The 19,197-nt window shown below is 41.3% G+C and overlaps 1 protein-coding gene across 1 annotated transcript in view; it reads right to left on the bottom strand.

Annotated features, from left to right (window-relative positions):
- PDE6B (phosphodiesterase 6B) overlaps nucleotides 1–19,197 on the bottom strand; it is a 47,997-nt gene that overhangs the window by 12,155 nt on the left and 16,645 nt on the right. Inside the window, exons 12-18 of the mRNA XM_058173229.1 lie at nucleotides 17,441–17,587; nucleotides 12,855–12,962; nucleotides 11,013–11,122; nucleotides 8,302–8,389; nucleotides 6,358–6,458; nucleotides 3,267–3,374; nucleotides 1,155–1,218 (exon numbers count right to left, since the gene is read on the bottom strand). Of these exons, the coding sequence (XP_058029212.1) occupies nucleotides 1,155–1,218; nucleotides 3,267–3,374; nucleotides 6,358–6,458; nucleotides 8,302–8,389; nucleotides 11,013–11,122; nucleotides 12,855–12,962; nucleotides 17,441–17,587 (726 nt within the window). The remainder of the gene's footprint in view (nucleotides 1–1,154; nucleotides 1,219–3,266; nucleotides 3,375–6,357; nucleotides 6,459–8,301; nucleotides 8,390–11,012; nucleotides 11,123–12,854; nucleotides 12,963–17,440; nucleotides 17,588–19,197) is intronic.

Genomic DNA, 19,197 nt, shown 5'->3' with positions numbered 1-19,197 from the left:
TCTAAAGCTGGTTCAGAACCCTTCTGCCCCCAGTCTTAGGTGGTTTAGTAGCCATTTCAGTTTTAAAATTCACAAAATATAAGTCTAGAAACTTCTCTTTTCCCCTTTAAGTATAGGAGAGCTCAGTTCACTTCATTAAAATCCACACATAACATTTCTTATCTTCTTAGTTGCACAGACTGTTTGAAATTCCATTCGTCACTTTCACTCCCGTTCAGGCGCCATCTTTAAGAGTCAATTAAAACAAAGGAAAAATTTTTTTCTCTTTTTTAGAAGGTAGAAGTCAGGAAATCAAAAATACTTGCAATCCAATAATTGTCCGCTGGCACTCATTCCGTCTGCTTAAAGAGATCCATAAAGATAAGACAATTAGCAGAGATGGACACTTTCTTCTTTTCCTGCTTTTGCAGGAGCGCACTGAAGTCGGAGCTTATGGCAGGAATATTTATGGGACCCGTCGACCCTTCGAAGCTCTGCTTAATTAAAACAAAGCCTCTGGGGAGGTCTACCAACATTTCCTGCTGCTCTTATCTTCCCCTTTCATCCAGGGAAAAAGATTAAAGCCGGCTTTTCCTGGCTTTACGATGTTCAGTGCGGAGCCCCTTTAATTAGGGCTCAGCGAAGAGGTGGAGCCACCCGGAAGTCCGACATTTCACAACTCTTGTTGTTGAGGTTTATGCTTACATAAGGTCATTGATGTCAATGAGATTTTAAACCTCTAAAATTTCTCCAGCATCACTTAATCATCTTAAACACAACCTGAGATTATTACCTGTAAAGAAAAAAAAACCACCATGCCAGAGGTTTCTGGAATACAATACTTTTTCACATCTCACTTGTTAAAAAGATGTGTTAGACTGGCTGTAAATTGTCTTGATGAAATTTCTAATGTATCTGAGCTCCATCATCTGGAAGCCTACAAGTGGATGTTGGGAAGACCAAAGCGATAAAGAAAACAAACAAACACAATGTAAAGTTTATATTGTTTTACTGGGGCAGGATCCAGTCTTTTATTTATGCTGTAAGGTCAACCCCTAACACTTTGATGGACACTACAAGGATAAAATGATTCAAACTCCATGATAAGGAAAATGCACAATTCGCAGATTGCTCTTAACATTTGAAGAAAAGACACTGTGTGAAAGGCACCTGACCTTACTCTGGATTTCCCAGGGTTTTGCAATAGCGGATAAGTCACAGGCGGTCATCATCATAGCCCTGTAGAGAAGAAGCCAGAAGGAAAAACACAATGAGGGAATCTGTGTTTCTCTGTCCATTCACATTCTCCCAAGCAGCAAAATCTCTGCATCAAAGCAAATTTCCAAGCAGCTGTCCAAGGCAGATACATGCACATATACTTATGAGAGTACCAGGAAGAACTGATCCAAAAGGAACCCATTGAGAAACAGGGAATTGTGCTTTGAGAGAAATCTATCTAGTAGAGAGGAAAGAAAGACAGCTCTAGAAAACTTAGATACCTCCATCAGGTGAGTCTTAAGGTTCTGTATCAAAGTGTTCACGTTGTTTTATTGGAATTAAATTTTTGAAATGATTTGGAATTAGAAATGGAACCTTGGTATGTCAAAATAACATATTCCTAAACATGTATAACAGTGGTGGGATTCAAATTTTTATACTACCAGTTCTGTGGGCGTGGCTTGGTGGGAGGGCATGGCTTGGTGGGCATGGCTCGGTGGGCATTGATTACTGCAAAATCCCCATTCCTACCCCACTCCAGGGGAAGATTACTGCAAAATCCCCATTTCCTCCCAATCAGCTGGGACTCGGGAGGCAAAGAATAGGTGGGGGCGGGGCCAGTCAGAGGTGATATTTACCAGTTCTCCGAACTACCCAAAATTTCCGCTACCGGTTCTCCAGAACTGGTCAGAACCTGCTGAATACCACTTCTGATGTACAAGTTTTAGAAAGGACTGGGCAAAGCCTCATCTTCCCATATATTGCTGATGGTGAGTATGCATGCATGTGTTGGATAGCCTCAGGTAGCTTCTGGCCAGATTGTCCAAGTTCTTTAAGGTTTTATGACTATTATATTTTAATTTACAGCAGTCTTGGGAGAATTAGCTCCAAAAGGCAGCTGTTAGAATTTTCTCATCCAATCCAAGCGGCTTAAATGACCATACAGGTAGTCCTCGACTTACGACCAGAATGGAGCCCAAAACTGATGTTGCTAAGTGAGACATTTGTGAGTGAACTTTGCCCCATTTTACAATCTTTCCTGCCACGCTTGTTAAGTGAATCGCTCAAGTTGTTAAATTAGTAACACGGTTGTTAAGTGAATCAGGCTTCCCCATTGACTTGGCTTGTCAGAAGATTGGAAAAGGTGATCATATGGTCTCCGGGACACTGCAACCGTCGTAAATAGGAACCAGTTGTCAAGCATATGAACGTAAATCATATGACTATGGGGATGCTGCATCATTCATAAGTGTGAAAAATGGTTTTAAGTCACTTTTTTCGGTGCCGTTGTAACTTCGAACGGTCACTAAATGAACTGTTGTAAATCAAGGACTACCTGTAGCTCTGTAATTCTCAGTAATTCCTCCTAGGGAAAACACCAAAAATTTAACGTCAAGAATTCTTAACTTTCTATGCCTTAAACCCCACCCACAACTCTCTCAAAGAACCTACATGTTAACCAGATAGCCAATTTTTACAAAAAGGCCCAAAATGTACGTACATACATACATACCCCTCCAATCCATACATGCAGCAGACTGACACCCACTGTGAAGATGTGGCACGACCGCGAACACGAAGCCGGACAACAGCTGTGCAGCTCACCAGCTCAAATCCCCCTGCAGCTCAGACTAATCTGAGCACAACCAAGCCCCCACTCAAAGAGGACACACCCCCATCCAATCAGAGCACCAAAAAAACCCCATCCAATCAGAGCACAGCCAAGCTCCCACCCAATCAGTTCAAACCCCCACTAGCAGTTAAAAAGGAAGAAACAGCTACAGTCACACATTGCTCCCAGAAGCACGAAGCTGAAGCCTGAAGATGACGAATGAGACTTCGTCGAAACGTCGCCAAGACACTTCCAATTTTACGCGGGAGAACACCCGAATAACCAAAGATCTACATACATACATACATAAATACATACATATATGTATATATGCCTATATATACATACCTGCATACTGGTAGACCTAGCACAAATATTTAACCTGAGATAATATGCCATTTTGTGTTTTTCATTGTTGCCATTTATATGTTTAGTTTTTTAAAAAGGGATCACTTACATAACAATCTCTTTCTTCGTGGTTTCCAGAGACATATATTCAACCCACTTTTTCTGATCATTGTAGGTCTTTGACTCTTCAACAATTTTCTGAAACATTGTTCTCTTTCTTAAAAAAAAAAAAGATTGCAGACAGCAAACAAATAAAAAAAAATCAATCCCTCCTGTAGCTTGAGCATCTTCAAAATTCACAGTAATTTTTTAGTAACTCAACAGTATAAGCACAAATTCTAGACAGAAAATGAATTCTTGGGCTCCCTTCATTCTGATACAGATTCCATACCATTACCCCCTGCCCTACCTATTAAAAATCGAATGAAAACCTCCCTTTCATATATAGATTGTCCATTGGATTAGCCCTAATATTGAAAATGTGGAGCAGAATTTGCGATTGGTGAAACATAAGCAACTTCCTGTGCTTTAATGCTTAAGCTGCATACATGTCTTGATATACCCTTGAATATTTTACAGACCCAAAGACAACAAAATATTGCCTTCATGTCAAGAAATCAGGCTCTTCCTTAATATTTACAAGTTAATGCTATTCTGGAAGAATAAACCAATTCAGCACATTGAAGCTATATAGTCTGCACTGTATGTAGAAAACACCACAATGCGATGTACTGATTAAGGTGTTGGATTAAGATCAGAGAAGCACCCTTGGCCATGAAATCTAACTTTTAGCCAGTCACTTTCTCAGTCTTATCCAAAGCACAGGATACTGAGGGGATAAAATAAAAGACAGTTGACATGAAACTTGCACATTTGAGTGTCTAGTGCATAGGTTTCAAACTGGATTTCTTCAAGGGCCAGTTCCAGAGGTGTTATTCAGCTGGTTCGAACCAGTTCAGGTGAACCAGTAGCGGTGACTGCAGGTGGGGGTGGGGTGGGCCCACCTGCCTGGACATAAGGACATAATATCATCCTATTTAGCCACGTTTTTAAGGCCGGGTGCATGCGCAGAAGGCACGCACGGGGCGAACCAGTGGCAACAATATGTGAAACCCACCCCTGGCTGGTTCAGCATTGTAGTTCTCCTCCAGGGGCTGACCCTGGGGGGGTGGAGATGGGATGAATGCCTCCTGCAGCAACTTGCCAGCCATGCGGCCCCCCCAAAACAACAAAATACCTTATCCCACCAAACTTGAAATCCTAGGCTTAGAAAACTTGGAACTCTGTCGCCTTCGACAAGACCTAAGTTTAACTCACAGAATCATCTATTGTAATGTCCTTCCTGTTAAAGACTACTTCAGCTTTAATTGCAATAATACAAGAGCAACCAATAGATTTAAACTTAATGTTAACCGCTTTAATCTAGATTGCAGAAAATATGACTTCTGTAACAGAATCATCAGTGCTTGGAACACTTTACCTGACTCTGTGGTCTTTTCCCATAATCCTAAAAGCTTTAACCAAAAACTTTCTACTATTGATCTCACCCCATTCCTAAGAGGACCATAAGGGGCGTGCATAAGCGCACAAACGTGCCTACCGTTCCTGTCCTATTGTTTTTCTTTTCTTCTTCCTATATATATATATGCTTATACCTCCTAATATTTACTCATATATATGTTTATATATTATATAATCTTTTTGTATGATGTGACAAAATAAATAAAATAAAAATAAATAAAATAAAATAAAATAAAATAACATTTTGGCTGCCAGAGGCACTGCAGGCTGGTCCTTTGCTATTTCCAGGCCGGCCCCGCAGGCCGGCCCTTGAGTTTGACACTCCTGGTCCAGTGAAAAGAAAAATAGCAATGAGTAAATTCAACACCATAACACTTTAGGGCAGGGATGTACAAACTTGGCCCCTTGAAGAGTGGTGGAGTTCAGCTCCCAGAATTCCCCAGCCAGCAACTTGCTCATATTTATAGCTCATGCTGGCTCGGGAATTCTGGGAGTTGAAGTCCACCACTCTTCAAAGGGCCAAGTTTGGATACCCCTGCTTTAGGGCTTATATTCTTCTCCAAATTATATTTCAGATCCTCTTGCCTGTGTTTGATTGAGCAGAACCTAATTAGAGCAGATCAATTTTTTAAAGAATACAGGCAGTCCTCAACTTACAACAGTTCATTTAGCGACCGTTCAAAGTTACAACGGCACTGAAAAAAGGAAGTTATGACCATGTTTCACACTTACGACTATTACAGCACCCCCGTGGTCAAGTGATGAAAATTCAGATGTTTGGCAACTGGCTTATATTTATGACCTTTGCTCTGTCCCAAGGTCATGTGATCCCCTTTTGCGATCTTCTGACAAGCAAAGTCAATAGGGAAGACAGATTCACTTAATGTTGTGTCTTGCCCGCCTTCAGAGCAGCCGGGGCCTTCTTATCTGCTCCCGAACACGGAGGAATGTATGCCTCCCGGCCCCAGTCCTGGCTCCATGCCCAGACAAAGTGCAGAAGAAGGAGCACCTCCCGGCCCCAGCCCTGACTCCATGCCCAGGCAAACGGAGCAGCTAGACCCCTCCCCCTCCTCCACAGCATGTGAGCCTGAGGAGGGTTTATTACCAACAGCTGATTGGAGTGACCCTCGCATCAGAAGATTGGATAGGCGGAGGCAACAGAAGGAAGGGAGGGGCAGGCCTTAATGAGTGCTGAGTCATGGAGCCACACCCCATGGCCTATATAAAGGATCTGCTTTCTGGCAGTCTCTGAGTCAGGCAAAGTCGAACTTATCTTGCTGAAGTCACTTACTGGTCTCCTGCCTGCTCTGAGGACTTTGCTAGGACTTTGGGCAGAGCTGCAGAGGCAAGCCTGATTCGGATTTCCCTGACCCGGCCGTCAGCGGAGGAGTGGGACACGACACTTAACAACTGTGGGGCTAACTTAACAACTGCAGTGATTCACTTAACAAATGTGGTAAGAAAAGTTGTAAAATGGGGCAAAATTCACTTAGCAGCTGTCTCATTTAACAGCAGAAATGTTGTGCTCAGTTGTGGTCGTAAGTCGAGGGCTACCTGCACTGAAACTACTTTACTATTTCTTTCCCATTTGGATTGTTTCACTCAAAATGTAGCAATATTCTGAAGAACTGTGATAAACACGTGGATTCTCTTTAGTAATTAACACATGATTCACTTACTTGAAATACAGTGCTAAATCGGTGGCTATAATGGCAATATCCATTAAGTGATTTACATGTTCATACTGCCTCCTGTTGAGATTCTGGTAGATGTTCAGGGACTAAAAGGGAGAAATACATAAATCAGAGTGGAAGATTGGTCTTGTCAACTAAGCATCATGTTGGGTGCCTCTAACTTTTCCTAATGGTATCTTTCTTTAAAGCCTAATTGTCAAGTGCCAAAGACCCCCATGTTAAGTTCCAAGTAAATGATTTATTGCTTATGCCTATGCAGGAATCTAGTAAACTAATAGCACTGTTTTGGCACTAGATAAGAGTTAACAGAATCCGAAGGGCACTGGACTTAAATCATTTGTGGCTACTAACGATGCTAGGCTGATTCCTCATTTGACTTCATCCCCAGGCTCTTCTACTCCTTCCACTACAATTATATAATTTACATATCAAATAGATACTGAGAAGATGTACTAGTTCTTTTTCGTAGGTTCAAGACCTAAAAACACACACACACGTGTGAAATATATAGATAAATATAAACACATTATATCTCACACTTCATCATGGGCTTTTGCAGACGGTTTTCCAAAAGCCAATGGAAAATTTTCCAGAAACCAATGGAAAGTGATCAGATTAGTGCTGAACTGATTTTACCGGTCTTGTGTTCAATGACTTCTTCCCTGCTGTATGCTCAGAATATACGGGACCGCCTACTGTGACTGACGGCCTCCCAGCGACCAGTGCGCTCCCACAGAGTGGGCCTCCTTGGGGTGCCGTCAGCTAGACAATGTCGTCTGGCGACCCCCAGGGGGAAGGCCTTCTCTGTGGGGGCTCCAACCTCTGGAACGAACTACTACCAGGTATCCGCCAACTCCCTGATCTCCGGACTTTTCGACGCGAGCTGAAAACATGGCTATTTCATCGCGCAGGACTGGCCTGATAGTTTTAATTGGGAATTTTAAATGGGTTTTTAAATGGAGTTAGCCTAAATTTAAATATTTCATTTTCAATTATCTTAATATTTGTAATGTTGTTTTTTTATATGGCTGTAAACCGCCCTGAGTCCTTTGGGAGAAGGGGGGTCTAGAAATTTAAATAAATAAATAAATAAATAAAATACAAAAATGTAACTGAACACCTTCATCATTTGGAAAGAACAACATAAAGAAAAACAAACTGGATCATGTTATGATACTCAACTTTCCCCACCCAACTTTTCCAATTTCTATTTTTCCACCAATTGATCCATCATTCTGTAACTGTTGAGCAGGAGTTTCTACTGGTGTTTTATTCAGATGAATTATTTCTTAAATGGGTAGGTACGTTTTTGGTTGTTCTCTAAATATTTGGCAGACTCGGTTTTGAAGTGTGCTGATGCCTGTTATTCCTCAGGACACTTCTACCAGTTTGCCATCTGTTTCACTCCCATCTCCTAGATGAAGGTAATTTTCTTCACTTTTCTCAGCTTGAAATGCTGCTTTCCAAGTGGTCGTTGTATAAAAATGCCGTCATTTTTAATTTCAGTAGTGACGATCTAAACTTTGAAATAGAGTGCTCTAGCTTAATTCCCAATTAACTGGCTTAAACAATCAATTAATATTAAACATGTGTGTGCTTTGAACCATCTGATAAAATGATTAATTGAACCTGTTGTTGAATTGTTAACAAGCCAATTTTATTTTCTGTTGACAGTATATTAACATGGGAGTTAAATGCAGTCTCAAGGCAAGCTATGCTACTTGGGAGCTGAAAGAATTGACTTCTTTAAATCCTGTATCTGAGAAAAGAAAAACAGGTTGATGGATGCTTTGTAACTGGTGCAAAGTTTTAAACCAATTATTAATTCCAATCAAAATTTGAGTCGTGTTTATTACCAATCACAATTCCATAAAAGCAAAACATGGATCCACCCAATTACTTCTGCCATTCAAAATATTGGTCACCCACCTCTTCGGAGAGCAGAAATTTGCCAAATTCCAAGTGGTGTCTCTCTAGTATGGATGAGCCATGAAGTTTTGCCAAGGGATTTTGAGATCTGTTAGCAAACACCAGGGAAGATTAAAAAAATTGATTATGAGAATGCCAAATACTTCTTTATTTCTATCCTCAAGCTTGTAAATGATTGCTTCGGGACTGGAAGTACATGATATGGATCTTACCTAACCGTACTACACAAAATTATCTGCTACAACGTCCTACCTGTCAATGACTACTTCAGCTTCAGCCGCAATAATACATGAGCACACAATAGATACAAACTTAAGGTAAACCGCTCCAAACTTGACTGCAGAAAACATGATTTCAGCAACAGAGTGGTCAGTGCCTGGAATGCACTATCTGACTCTGTGGTTACTTCCCCAAACCCCCACAACTTTAATCTTAGACTGTCTACCGTTGACCTCACCCCATTCCTAAGAGATCTGTAAACATAAGCGCACCAACATACCTACCATCCCTGTCCTACTGTCCCCATTTATTCATATGCATTTCCTGTATTCATAATCATGTTTATACTTATATCTGTTATTTTATTCATGTTTGACGAACTAAATAAATAAATAAATTTCTCTAATCTTTGGCGATGAAAGCTCTTATTAAAATGATGATTTTCTTTAGTTATGCTATATCATTATAACTATTTTATGATATGCTTCACTGCTTCCAAGGCAGTTTTGCAAAGCTATCGATAACATGCAAACAATACAGAACGGAAACAATAAGAATATCAGCTGTAACATTTCTAAGCAGCAAAAACGGCAGACAGATATTTAAATATGAATATACTTTAGAAGCATATCCTTCACCATATCCTTCACAGCTGAACACCATATCCTTCACAGCTGAACATCTACTGTATCATTCTTTTTCTGCATAATTCTTTATACAAGGAGTGATACATTCATGCAAGGAAGGCCTCAACCTTTAAAAATGGTCGTTTTGAAGTTTTTAAATATATTTATGGAGGCTATAAGCCATCAGAAAAAGCAACCCTACAGCTATCAGATCTGGGCTGCAAAATCAGAAGACCACAAAAAGATTTAGAAACCCTTTGATGCCCTCTAATGATCCCCTGGATTTTTGCATCCCATATCTGGTAGCTGTTGACAAGGTGCGCTCATGGGATTTAGAGTCTCTGGAACACCTGCATCAGAATTTTTCTGCCTCTTTTCACTTTTCTTTTCAATTGAAAGCCATCATGTTGCTAAACAAACACGATTCATCCAGTGGTGAAATCCAAATTTTTTTTACTACCAGTTCTGTGGGCGTGGCTTGGTGGGCGTGGCAGGGGTAGGATACTGCAAAATCCCCATTCCCTCCCCACTCCTGGGGGAAGGATATTGCAAAATCTCCATTCCCACCCCACTCTGGGGCCAACCAGAAGTGATATTTGCCAGTTCTCCAAACTGCTCAAAAATTCTGCTACCGGTTCTCCAGAACCTGTCAGAACCTGCTGGATTTCACCCTTGGATTCACACCTTCCTGCCCCAGTACCATCTTTGTTTCCCAGAATGCCTCTCAGAAAATAAAAATATTCACTGAAGTGAAACCCCAGTGTTGTAAGGTATCTGGTGATCTCAAGAAAAAAAGGTGAAATGAGAATAATTTCAAATACCCTTTTATTACAAAACTGAGCCCACTAGGGAAGAGATTGGACCTTGACTTTATCATTGTACTTGCTTTCACTGGTATGGGGGCAGGGAGGAGCACTGTGAATGGATGCTTCTGCCATCACAAAAAGAGTTTTTGCTCTTTGAGAATTTGTAATGGTTGGAGATGCTTTTGGGGAAGGTGAAGAGCTAAAATACTTCCTGAAGAGCTGGGTGCTATTTCTGCACAATTGAAAGTCTTGTGGATATGCAAGAGGAAAAGCAAACTTTTCTGAGATAGTTAAGGCCCGGGTACTTACGGGATCGCCTGCTGTTACCACATGCCTCCCATCGACCCGTACGCTCTCACAGAGAGGGTCTCCTCAGGGTGCCGTCCGCCAAGCAATGCCGGCTGGCGGCCCCCAGGGGAAGGGCCTTCTCTGTTGGAGCACCTACTCTCTGGAACGACCTTCCCCCAGGTTTGCGCCAAATATCTGACCTTCGGACCTTTCGCCGGGAATTAAAAACTCACTTATTTATACAAGCGGGACTGGACTGATTTTTTAAATTTTAAATTTTTAAATTTTTTAATCCTTTGTAATTTTATATGGGGTATTTTAGGTTAGGTCAATCTGACGGTTTTAATTCGGCCACTATTGAATAGGTATTTTAAATTGATATTTTAACTTTGTATATTTACTGTTTTTATCTTTGGCTGTACACCGCCCTGAGTCCTTCGGGAGAAGGGCGGTATAAAAATTTAAATAAATAAATAAATAAAACTAATTTGGAGAAAAGAAGCTAGGAATCGATTGTTTGTTTCTGACTGCAATTTCTTAAGTTCTGTTTGTTGGGGTCAGTTAAAACCAACTGATGGAAATCCTTGAACTGTCACTGAGAAGTAGCACATGATTCTCCATCAATGTGTAAGTGGACACAGGCGGTTTTTCCTACGTGCACGAAGAATCATTTGACTTCTGGGGGACCTGCCTGTAAAATGTAATATGAAATCTCTTCTGAAACAACAGATCCCAATATAAATCGCATTGATAATAAAAGAAGAGCACCTACTTCATCTGATAAAGATTGTTGGTTCCTCGGTGGTCAATATCATGACACAAAGCTGCAGTGACCATGGCAAAGGCTTCAAGATCTGTGTAGTACTGCTTCAATTTACCTGTCTATACAAAGCAAGTTTTAAAAAAACACCACCTCTCAGATATATATATATATATATATATATATATGTATGTATATATATATGTATTTAATTCCATCAGATTTAGCTTTTATTTTGTTGGATTTTTTTTAAAAAAACAGACAGGCTGAATTTCCATTGCTATTTGTATATTTCGAAAGTACGCGAAAATGCAAGTAGAAAAAATAGGGACCACCTTTGGTGGGAAGGTAACAGCATTCCGTGTGCCTTTGGCATTGAGTCATGCCAGCCACATGACCACGGAGACGTCTTCGGACAGCGCTGGCTCTTCGGCTTTGAAACAGAGATGAGCACCGCCCCCTAGAGTCAGCAACGACTAGCACGTATGTGCGAGGGGAACCTTTACCTTTACCTTTATTCGTATCACAAGCTATCTTAGTTTTTTGCATTAAAATTAAATGAAAGTAGAACTTGCATTCAAAAATCTCGAAAGAGCTTGCATATTTGCGGCCATCCATTTGTAACCCACAAAGCCCTTTCCAGAATCAGTAGAATTTAACATTTTGGCCTTTATTTTTCTTTTTTTCTTTTTTTTTGTAATTGAGCATATTTTAAGAATCAGAAGCCTTGAGGATGCTTAAGTAACTCATCTCGACATTCCTAAATCTGCATCCAAATAAAGTCAATTTTTACCAAAGTGCTTTAAATATTACGGACTGTGATTTTTGTATAAAGTGACTGATCACCTAATTTCTTGATAAACGATGGAATATCTGAATCTTGGCTTTTAAGCCAGAATGAGGTTGGAAAATCTGAGCTAAAAATTGTTGTAGATACTTAGATAAACTAAGAATTTCGGGGTAGGGTGAGAGTTATGAATTTCATTGTTTTAAGGGCAAAGACAATTATATCTAGTAAATGGTAGAAGTGAGAGTTATATCTGGAAATGACAGTGGCTCTAAACAAAGGGTGTCAAACTCAAGGCCTGAAGGCCGGATCCAGCCAGTGGGGTGCTTAGATCTGGTCCGCGGGGTCAGCCTGGAAACAGCAAAGGACCGGCCCACAGTGCCTCTGCCAGCGAAAATGAAGCTTGGGAGGCGTGCACCCCCACACTCCATTTTTGGCTGCAATGGCCTCCTGCAGCCCTCTGCCTGAAGCCCTGTGCCACATGCGCCCCCCCCAAGTTCGGTTTTCACTGGCAGAGGGCTGCAGGAGACCGTCGCAGCCAAAAATGGGGCACACTATGTTTTCACTGACAGGGGGTATCAAAACAAACTAAAAAAAATACAAAAGGAGAAATGTTTCCCCTTTTACATTTGAGCATCCAAGAAGGGACAGAAAAGGAGAAAGGGAAAGAGGAAAAAGAAAGAAAAAGAAAGAAAGAGGGGAAGAGAGCAAGGAAGGAAAAATAAGGAAAGAGAGGAAGGAAGAAGAAAGGACAATGAAGAGGGAAGGAAAAAGAAGAAGGAAGGAAGGAAGGAAGGAAGGAAGGAAGGAAGGAAGGAAGGAAGGAAGGAAGGAAGGAGATTATAATGAAAGTGAAGGAGGGTCTCAGGGAAGTTTGCCTTAGCACTTGGCTACCACAGATGCCCCCACCCAACACAAGTGATGTTGAGCTGGCCACGTCAACCCCTAGCCACACACCCCAGCCCTCTGAGATCAAACATAACCCTGATGTGGCCCTCAATGAAATTGAGTTTGACACCCCTACTCTAAACTGAAACCATTTCTACGAAAGCCTAGTAAAAACGTACCGTAAGGAGGGTGAACATAGTCTGCGCAACATTGAAGCCATGGCGCCAGTTGTGATAGGTAATCTTTCGATAACCTTTACTGACTGAAAAAACAAACCTCACCAGGACCTGTGAAAATAAAAAGAGATAATAATAATAATAATAATAATAATAATAATAATAATAATAATAATAATAATAATAATAATAATAATAATAATAATAATAATATTTTAATTTTTATACCGCCCTTCTCCCGAAGGACTCAGGGCAGTGAACAGCCAAGTAAAACAATACAATATATTACAATAAAAACTATTTAAAAAACTTATTCCATAAGGCCTAAATTTAAATATAAAATACATAATATAAAAGTAAACCCCATTTAAAACGAATTAAAAACCCCTATTAAGCCAGTCCTGCTCGGAAAAATAGATATGTTTTCAGCTCGCGGCGAAAAGTCCAGAGGTCAGGAAGTTGTCGAAGTCTTGGGGGAAGCTCGTTCCAGAGGGTAGGTGCCCCCACAGAGAAGGCTCTCCCCCTGGGGGTCGCCAGCCGACACTGTTTGGCTGACGGCATCCTGAGGAGACCCTCTCTATGGGAGCGTACGGTCGGTGGGAGGCATGTGATAGCAGAAGGCGGTCCCGAAGATATCCCGGTCCTATGCCATGGAGCGCTTTAAAGGTGATAACCAACACCTTGAAGTGCACCCGGAAGACCACAGGTAGCCAGTGCAGTCTGCGCAGGATTGGTGTTCTATCACCCGCGCAGCTGCATTCTGGACCAACTGAAGCCTCCGGGTGCTCAGTGCAAACCAAGTTTATGCACCACAATTTTCTCTAAAGCAGCGGTTCTCAACCTGTGGGTCACAACCCCGTTGGGGGTCGAATGACAATTCACCAGGGGTCGCCTAAGACCATCGGAAATATGGGAAGTATACTTGCGAGTCGAAGAATCGTGAATTTGGCTTCAGGCGCAATGAATTAAAAAAGAGAGAAATCTTTGGTCTGATGTCTCCCTCTTAAGCCAGCTACAATCACTCCCAATCGCTAGCCTAATCTGGCTTCAGGCGTGATAAACTTAGTAGGAGAGGAGTCTCTGCTTTAATGCCTCCGTCCTCAAGGAAATCGCAAGCAGTTCAGATCGCTAGCCAATACGGCTTCAGGCACGATAAATTCAAAAAAACAGTTTGCCGCTTTCCCCCCCCCCCTTCTGCAGCTGCTGAGGCATGCTGAGATCGCTGCTTAAAAAAAAAAAAATTACGGTTGGGGTCGCCACATCGTGGGGAATTGTATTAAAGGGGTCGCAGCACTATAAAGGTTGAGAACCACTGCTCTAAAGGAGGTAAGAAACTCCCCCCCGCAAAAAAGTTTCTTATCCAATTTTTGGTATTCAGCTGTTCAGGAGAAATATATTACAGGGATTTCTCATCTTACAATGGTTCGAAGTTACAAAGGCACTGAAAAAAAGTGATTTATGACCATTTTTCACACTTATGACCATTTCAGTGTCCCAATGTTCATGTGATTTACCTTCAGATGCTTGACAACTGGTTCATATTTATTGAGATTGCAGTGTCCCAGGACCATGTGATCATTTTTTGCGACCTACAGTGATTCACTTAACAAATGTGGCAAGAAAAGTCGTAAAATGGGGCAAAAATCACTTAACAAATTTTCACTTAGCAACATCAATTTTGGGCTCAATTGTGGTGGTAAGTCAAGGACTACCTGTGCCTCTTTTTTCCTGAGGGAGCCCATAATTGATTTTATTCATTAATTTGGATCACTGATACCTGAACTGTTAACTTAAAATTTTGAAGTAGTTTATAATCTAAATAAAATTCATTAGGGTATACAAGTTACTAAGGAAGGCTAAAAGCATACACGTGTTTTCTCCTAGGCCTTCACTTTCAATGGCCAGTTGGTTTCTAAATCTTGGGAATTCAGTTAAGTTTCAAAACTGTAGAAGTTTACAAGATGTTAGCTTTGTTGCGAAGGTTGTAGAGAGTGTTGTGGCGCGGCAGCTACCCCAATACCTGGATGAAGCTGTCTATCTAGACCCGTTTCAGTCCAGCTTCTGACCCGGATATAGTACAGAGACAGCTTTGGTCGCGTTGGTGGATGATCTCTGGAGGGCCAGAGACAGGGGTTGTTCCTCTGCCCTGGTCCTATTAGATCTCTCAGCGGCTTTTGATACCATCGACCATGGTATCTTGCTGCACCGGTTGGAGGGTTTGGGAGTGGGAGGCACCGTTTACCGGTGGTTCTCCTCCTATCTCTCTGACCGGTCGCAGACGGTGTTGACAGGAGGGCAGAGGTCGACCGCGAGGTGCCTTACTTGTGAGGTGCCGCAGGGGTCGATTCTCTCGCCTCTCCTGTTCAACATCTATATGAAGCCGCTGGGTGAGATCATCAGTGGCTTTGGGGTGAGATACCAACTGTACGCTGATGATACGCAGCTGTACTTCTCCACCCCGGGCCACCCCAACGAAGCTGTTGAAATGCTGTCCCGGTGTTTGGAAGCCGTACGGGTCTGGATGGGGAGAAACAGGCTCAAGCTCAATCCCTCCAAGACGGAGTGGCTGTGGATGCCGGCACCCCGATACAGTCAGCTGCAGCCGCAGCTGACTGTTGGGGGCGAGTCATTGGCCCCAATGGAAAGGGTGCGCAACTTGGGTGTTCTCCTGGATGGACGGCTGTTGTTCGAAGATCATTTGACGGCCGTCTCTAGGAGAGTTTTTCACCAGGTTCGCCTGGTTCGCCAGTTGCGCCCCTTCCTTGATCGGGATGCCTTATGCACAGTCACTCATGCTCTTGTTACCTCTCGCTTGGATTATTGCAATGCTCTCTACATGGGGCTCCCCTTGAAGTGCACTCGGAGGCTTCAGTTAGTCCAGAATGCAGCTGCGTGGGTGATAGAGGGAGCCGCACGCGGCTCCCATGTAACACCACTCCTGCGCAGGCTGCACTGGCTGCCTGTGGTCTTTCGGGTGCACTTTAAGGTTTTGGTCACTACCTTTAAAGCGCTCCATGGCTTGGGGCCTGGGTACTTATGGGACCGCCTACTGTTACCCCATGCCTCCCACCGACCCGTACGCTCACACAGAGAGGGACTTCTCAGGGTGCCGTCCGCCAAGCAATGCCGGCTGGCAGCCCCCAGGGGAAGATCCTTCTCTGTGGGGGCTCCTACCCTCTGGAACGAACTTCCCCCTGGTTTGCGGCAAGTACCTGATCTTCGGACCTTTCGCCGCGAGTTGAAAACGTATTTATTTACTCGCGCAGGGCTGGCTTAAATTTTAAATTTTTAAATTTTAAATTTCTAGATGAATTTTAATGGGTTTTTAGATTTCAAATGTTTTTAAATTTTCGGCCAATTATATAATAAGTTTTTTGATTTTGTTTTAATTGTATATTGCATGTGTTCTTATTCTGGCTGTAAACCGCCCTGAGTCCTTCGGGAGAAGGGCGGTATAAAAATCTAAATAATAATAATAATAATAATAATAATAATAATAATAATAATAATAATAATAATAATAATAATAATAATATCCTTACGATTTATATCGATTGTTTCCTAATATGATTTGATTGCTTATTGGTACCCTGTGACTATCATTAAGTGTTGTACTTTTTGATTCTTGACGAATGTATCTTTTCTTTTTATGTACACTGAGAGCATATGCACCAAAGACAAATTCCTTGTGTGTCCAATCACACTTAGCCAATAAAGAAGTTTATCTATCTATATCTGATTTTCTGTTCCCTCTCTATACAGATTTTTGTTTTTGCTTTATTTTTGTACCACCTTGTTGAAATGGCTAAGGTATTGGCTCATGACTTGGGAGACACAGGTTTAATTCTACTCTCATGGCATAGGGCCGGGCTATTTACGGGACCGCCTACTGCTACCGAATACCTCTCACCGACCCGTGCGCTCTCACAGAGAGGGACTCCTCAGGGTGCCGTCAGCTAGGCAGTGCCGTCTGGCGACACCCAGGGGAAGGGCCTTCTCTGTGGGGGCTCCCACCCTCTGGAACGAACTCCCTCCAGGACTTCGTCAACTTCTGGACCTCCGAACCTTTCGTCGCGAGCTTAAAACACACTTATTCATCTGCGCGGGACTGGATTAGATTTTAAATTTACTGGTTTTAAATGGGTTTTTAGTATTTATACTGTTTTTTAATAATTCGGCTATAGTATAAGTTTTTTAATTGTCATTTTAGTTTGTATTTATATGTATTTTTAATTGCCTGTGAACCGCCCTGAGTCCCTAGGGAGATAGGGCGGTATATAAATATGAAAAATAAATAAAAATAAAAAAGACAAGGCAGCCCACAAGATGACATTGGGATGAGTAACTACCTCTCAGCCCAATCTATCCCCTAAAGTTGTAGGAAAATTTGGAGGAGAAAAGCTATGAATTCTGCTTTGGACTACTGAAAGAAATGTGGGATATAATACAAACAGACAAATTTTAAAAGGACAACTCATTTGTAGGAAGTTTAAAATGCCACATGAGTGGAAAGCCACAGTGTGCTCATTACTCTTAAAAAAAATTTTCTCCACATTTGAAGAAGGGTCTGCAAAAAAGTTACCATTTACCTCCTGTGGAATTTGGAATTTTTTCACCACTCCAAGCTCATAATACATTTGAATGCCACATTTTACAAGATCAAGTTCAGTCCGTTCGAAATCAGAAAAGTGAAAGGCGTAAATTTCACATTCTTCAGGATCTGGAAGCATTTCTTCCTGGGGGCAAAAAAGAATAATAGCACTTCTAGTTTAAATTCCAGAGTGGAAGCAACAAGACTTTGCTCTCTGAACTGCCATAAAAATAGTGACTATGCTTGCATCTAATGCCTAGTTTAGTTTAACAAAAAGAAGGACTAGGGGAGACATGACTAGGGGAGACATGATAGCTGTGTTCCAATATCTTAGGGGCTGCCACAAAGAAGAGGGAGTCAGACTGTTCACCAAAGCACCTGAGGGTAGAACAAGAAGCAATGGGTGGAAACTGATCAAAGAAAGAAGCAACTTAGAACTAAGGAGAAATTTCCTGACAGTTAGAACAATTAATAAGTGGAACGACTTGCCTTCAGAAGTTGTGAATGCTCCAACACTGGAAATTTTTAAGAAAATGTTGGATAACCATCTGACTGAGATGGTGTAGGGTTTCCTGCCTGGGCAGGGGGTTGGACTAGAAGGCCTCCAAGGTCCCTTCCAACTCTGATGTTATGTTATGTTATGTTAATGCTACTTCAATAACTGGAATACACCAAAACAAACTTAGTTTGGATAGACCTCTATTCAATTCCTGTCCTGCAAAACAGCTTTGCCAGCATTTCATTTTACTTTTCCAAGATATTGATTTGCTCATACTAGCAAAAATAGAACTGCAGTTTATGTAAACTCTGGTTAATTAAGCAAACCATTTACAGATCTATTGCCTGTTGTTATCCTTTTTTTTTTTTTGGCAATTGATTAGACTTGTGATCATCTACAACCTCACAAGGATATGGTCAGATAGGAAGACTACTCATAGCCAGTTTTTCGATCTGGATTCTTGATGACATTTGTCTTTAAATAACTGTTATTTAATAATTTAAATAACTCTTGCCTGTTTCCTGGTGTCCGGTTTCTTGCCATTTTATCTCTATAGTGCATCCATATGTTAGCATATGATTGTGCATTCCTGCAATGAGCCATGACCAATATAGAGACTCTATAGTCTCTACTCAAAATCCCAAAATCTTCAACCAAAAACTGTCTACTTTTGACCTCACCCCATTCCCAGGGGCGTGCATAAGAGCACAAAAGTGCCTACCGTTCCTGTCCTATTGTTCCTTTTCATTATATCAATTTAACATAGTTATTCATTCTTTTGCTTATATATATATTTTTCTTATATGATGTGTTGTTGTTTTATGTCGATGTTTGTATACTGTTGTGACAAAATGAAATAAAAAAAATATTTGTATTCTATGACAACTATGGACACATGAGGTCAGTGTTTTCCTCTGTAATGTGTTTGCTTTTGTAAAAATGTGGAATATTTTTTTCTGTCAGGGATTGCACCATATTAATGCTAAATCTATATTGCCTGAGGTAAGCTGAGGTTCTTGGTTGGTTTCACATGTCAGTAAGTGAAATTGGAAAGTTCTAGCGAATTCTCTTAGATTAAACTTTTTACTGAAATAATTTTTGCAAACCATTTTCATTATTTTAATAAAACTCACAGATGAAATAGTGAGGCGATTTTTCATTAAAGTCTAGAAAAACGTTTGTGATGAATAGGGTCAATCAATTTTTTTTTGCCTTGTATTGTATAAATGGCCTTTGCTGAATAAATTATAAATCAA

Source organism: Ahaetulla prasina, chromosome 2, assembly GCF_028640845.1.
Source record: "Ahaetulla prasina isolate Xishuangbanna chromosome 2, ASM2864084v1, whole genome shotgun sequence".
Classification (NCBI taxonomy): Eukaryota; Metazoa; Chordata; class Lepidosauria; order Squamata; family Colubridae; genus Ahaetulla; species Ahaetulla prasina.
Note: the sequence above shows the minus strand (reverse complement) of the source record. Positions and strands in the feature narration are given on the sequence as shown.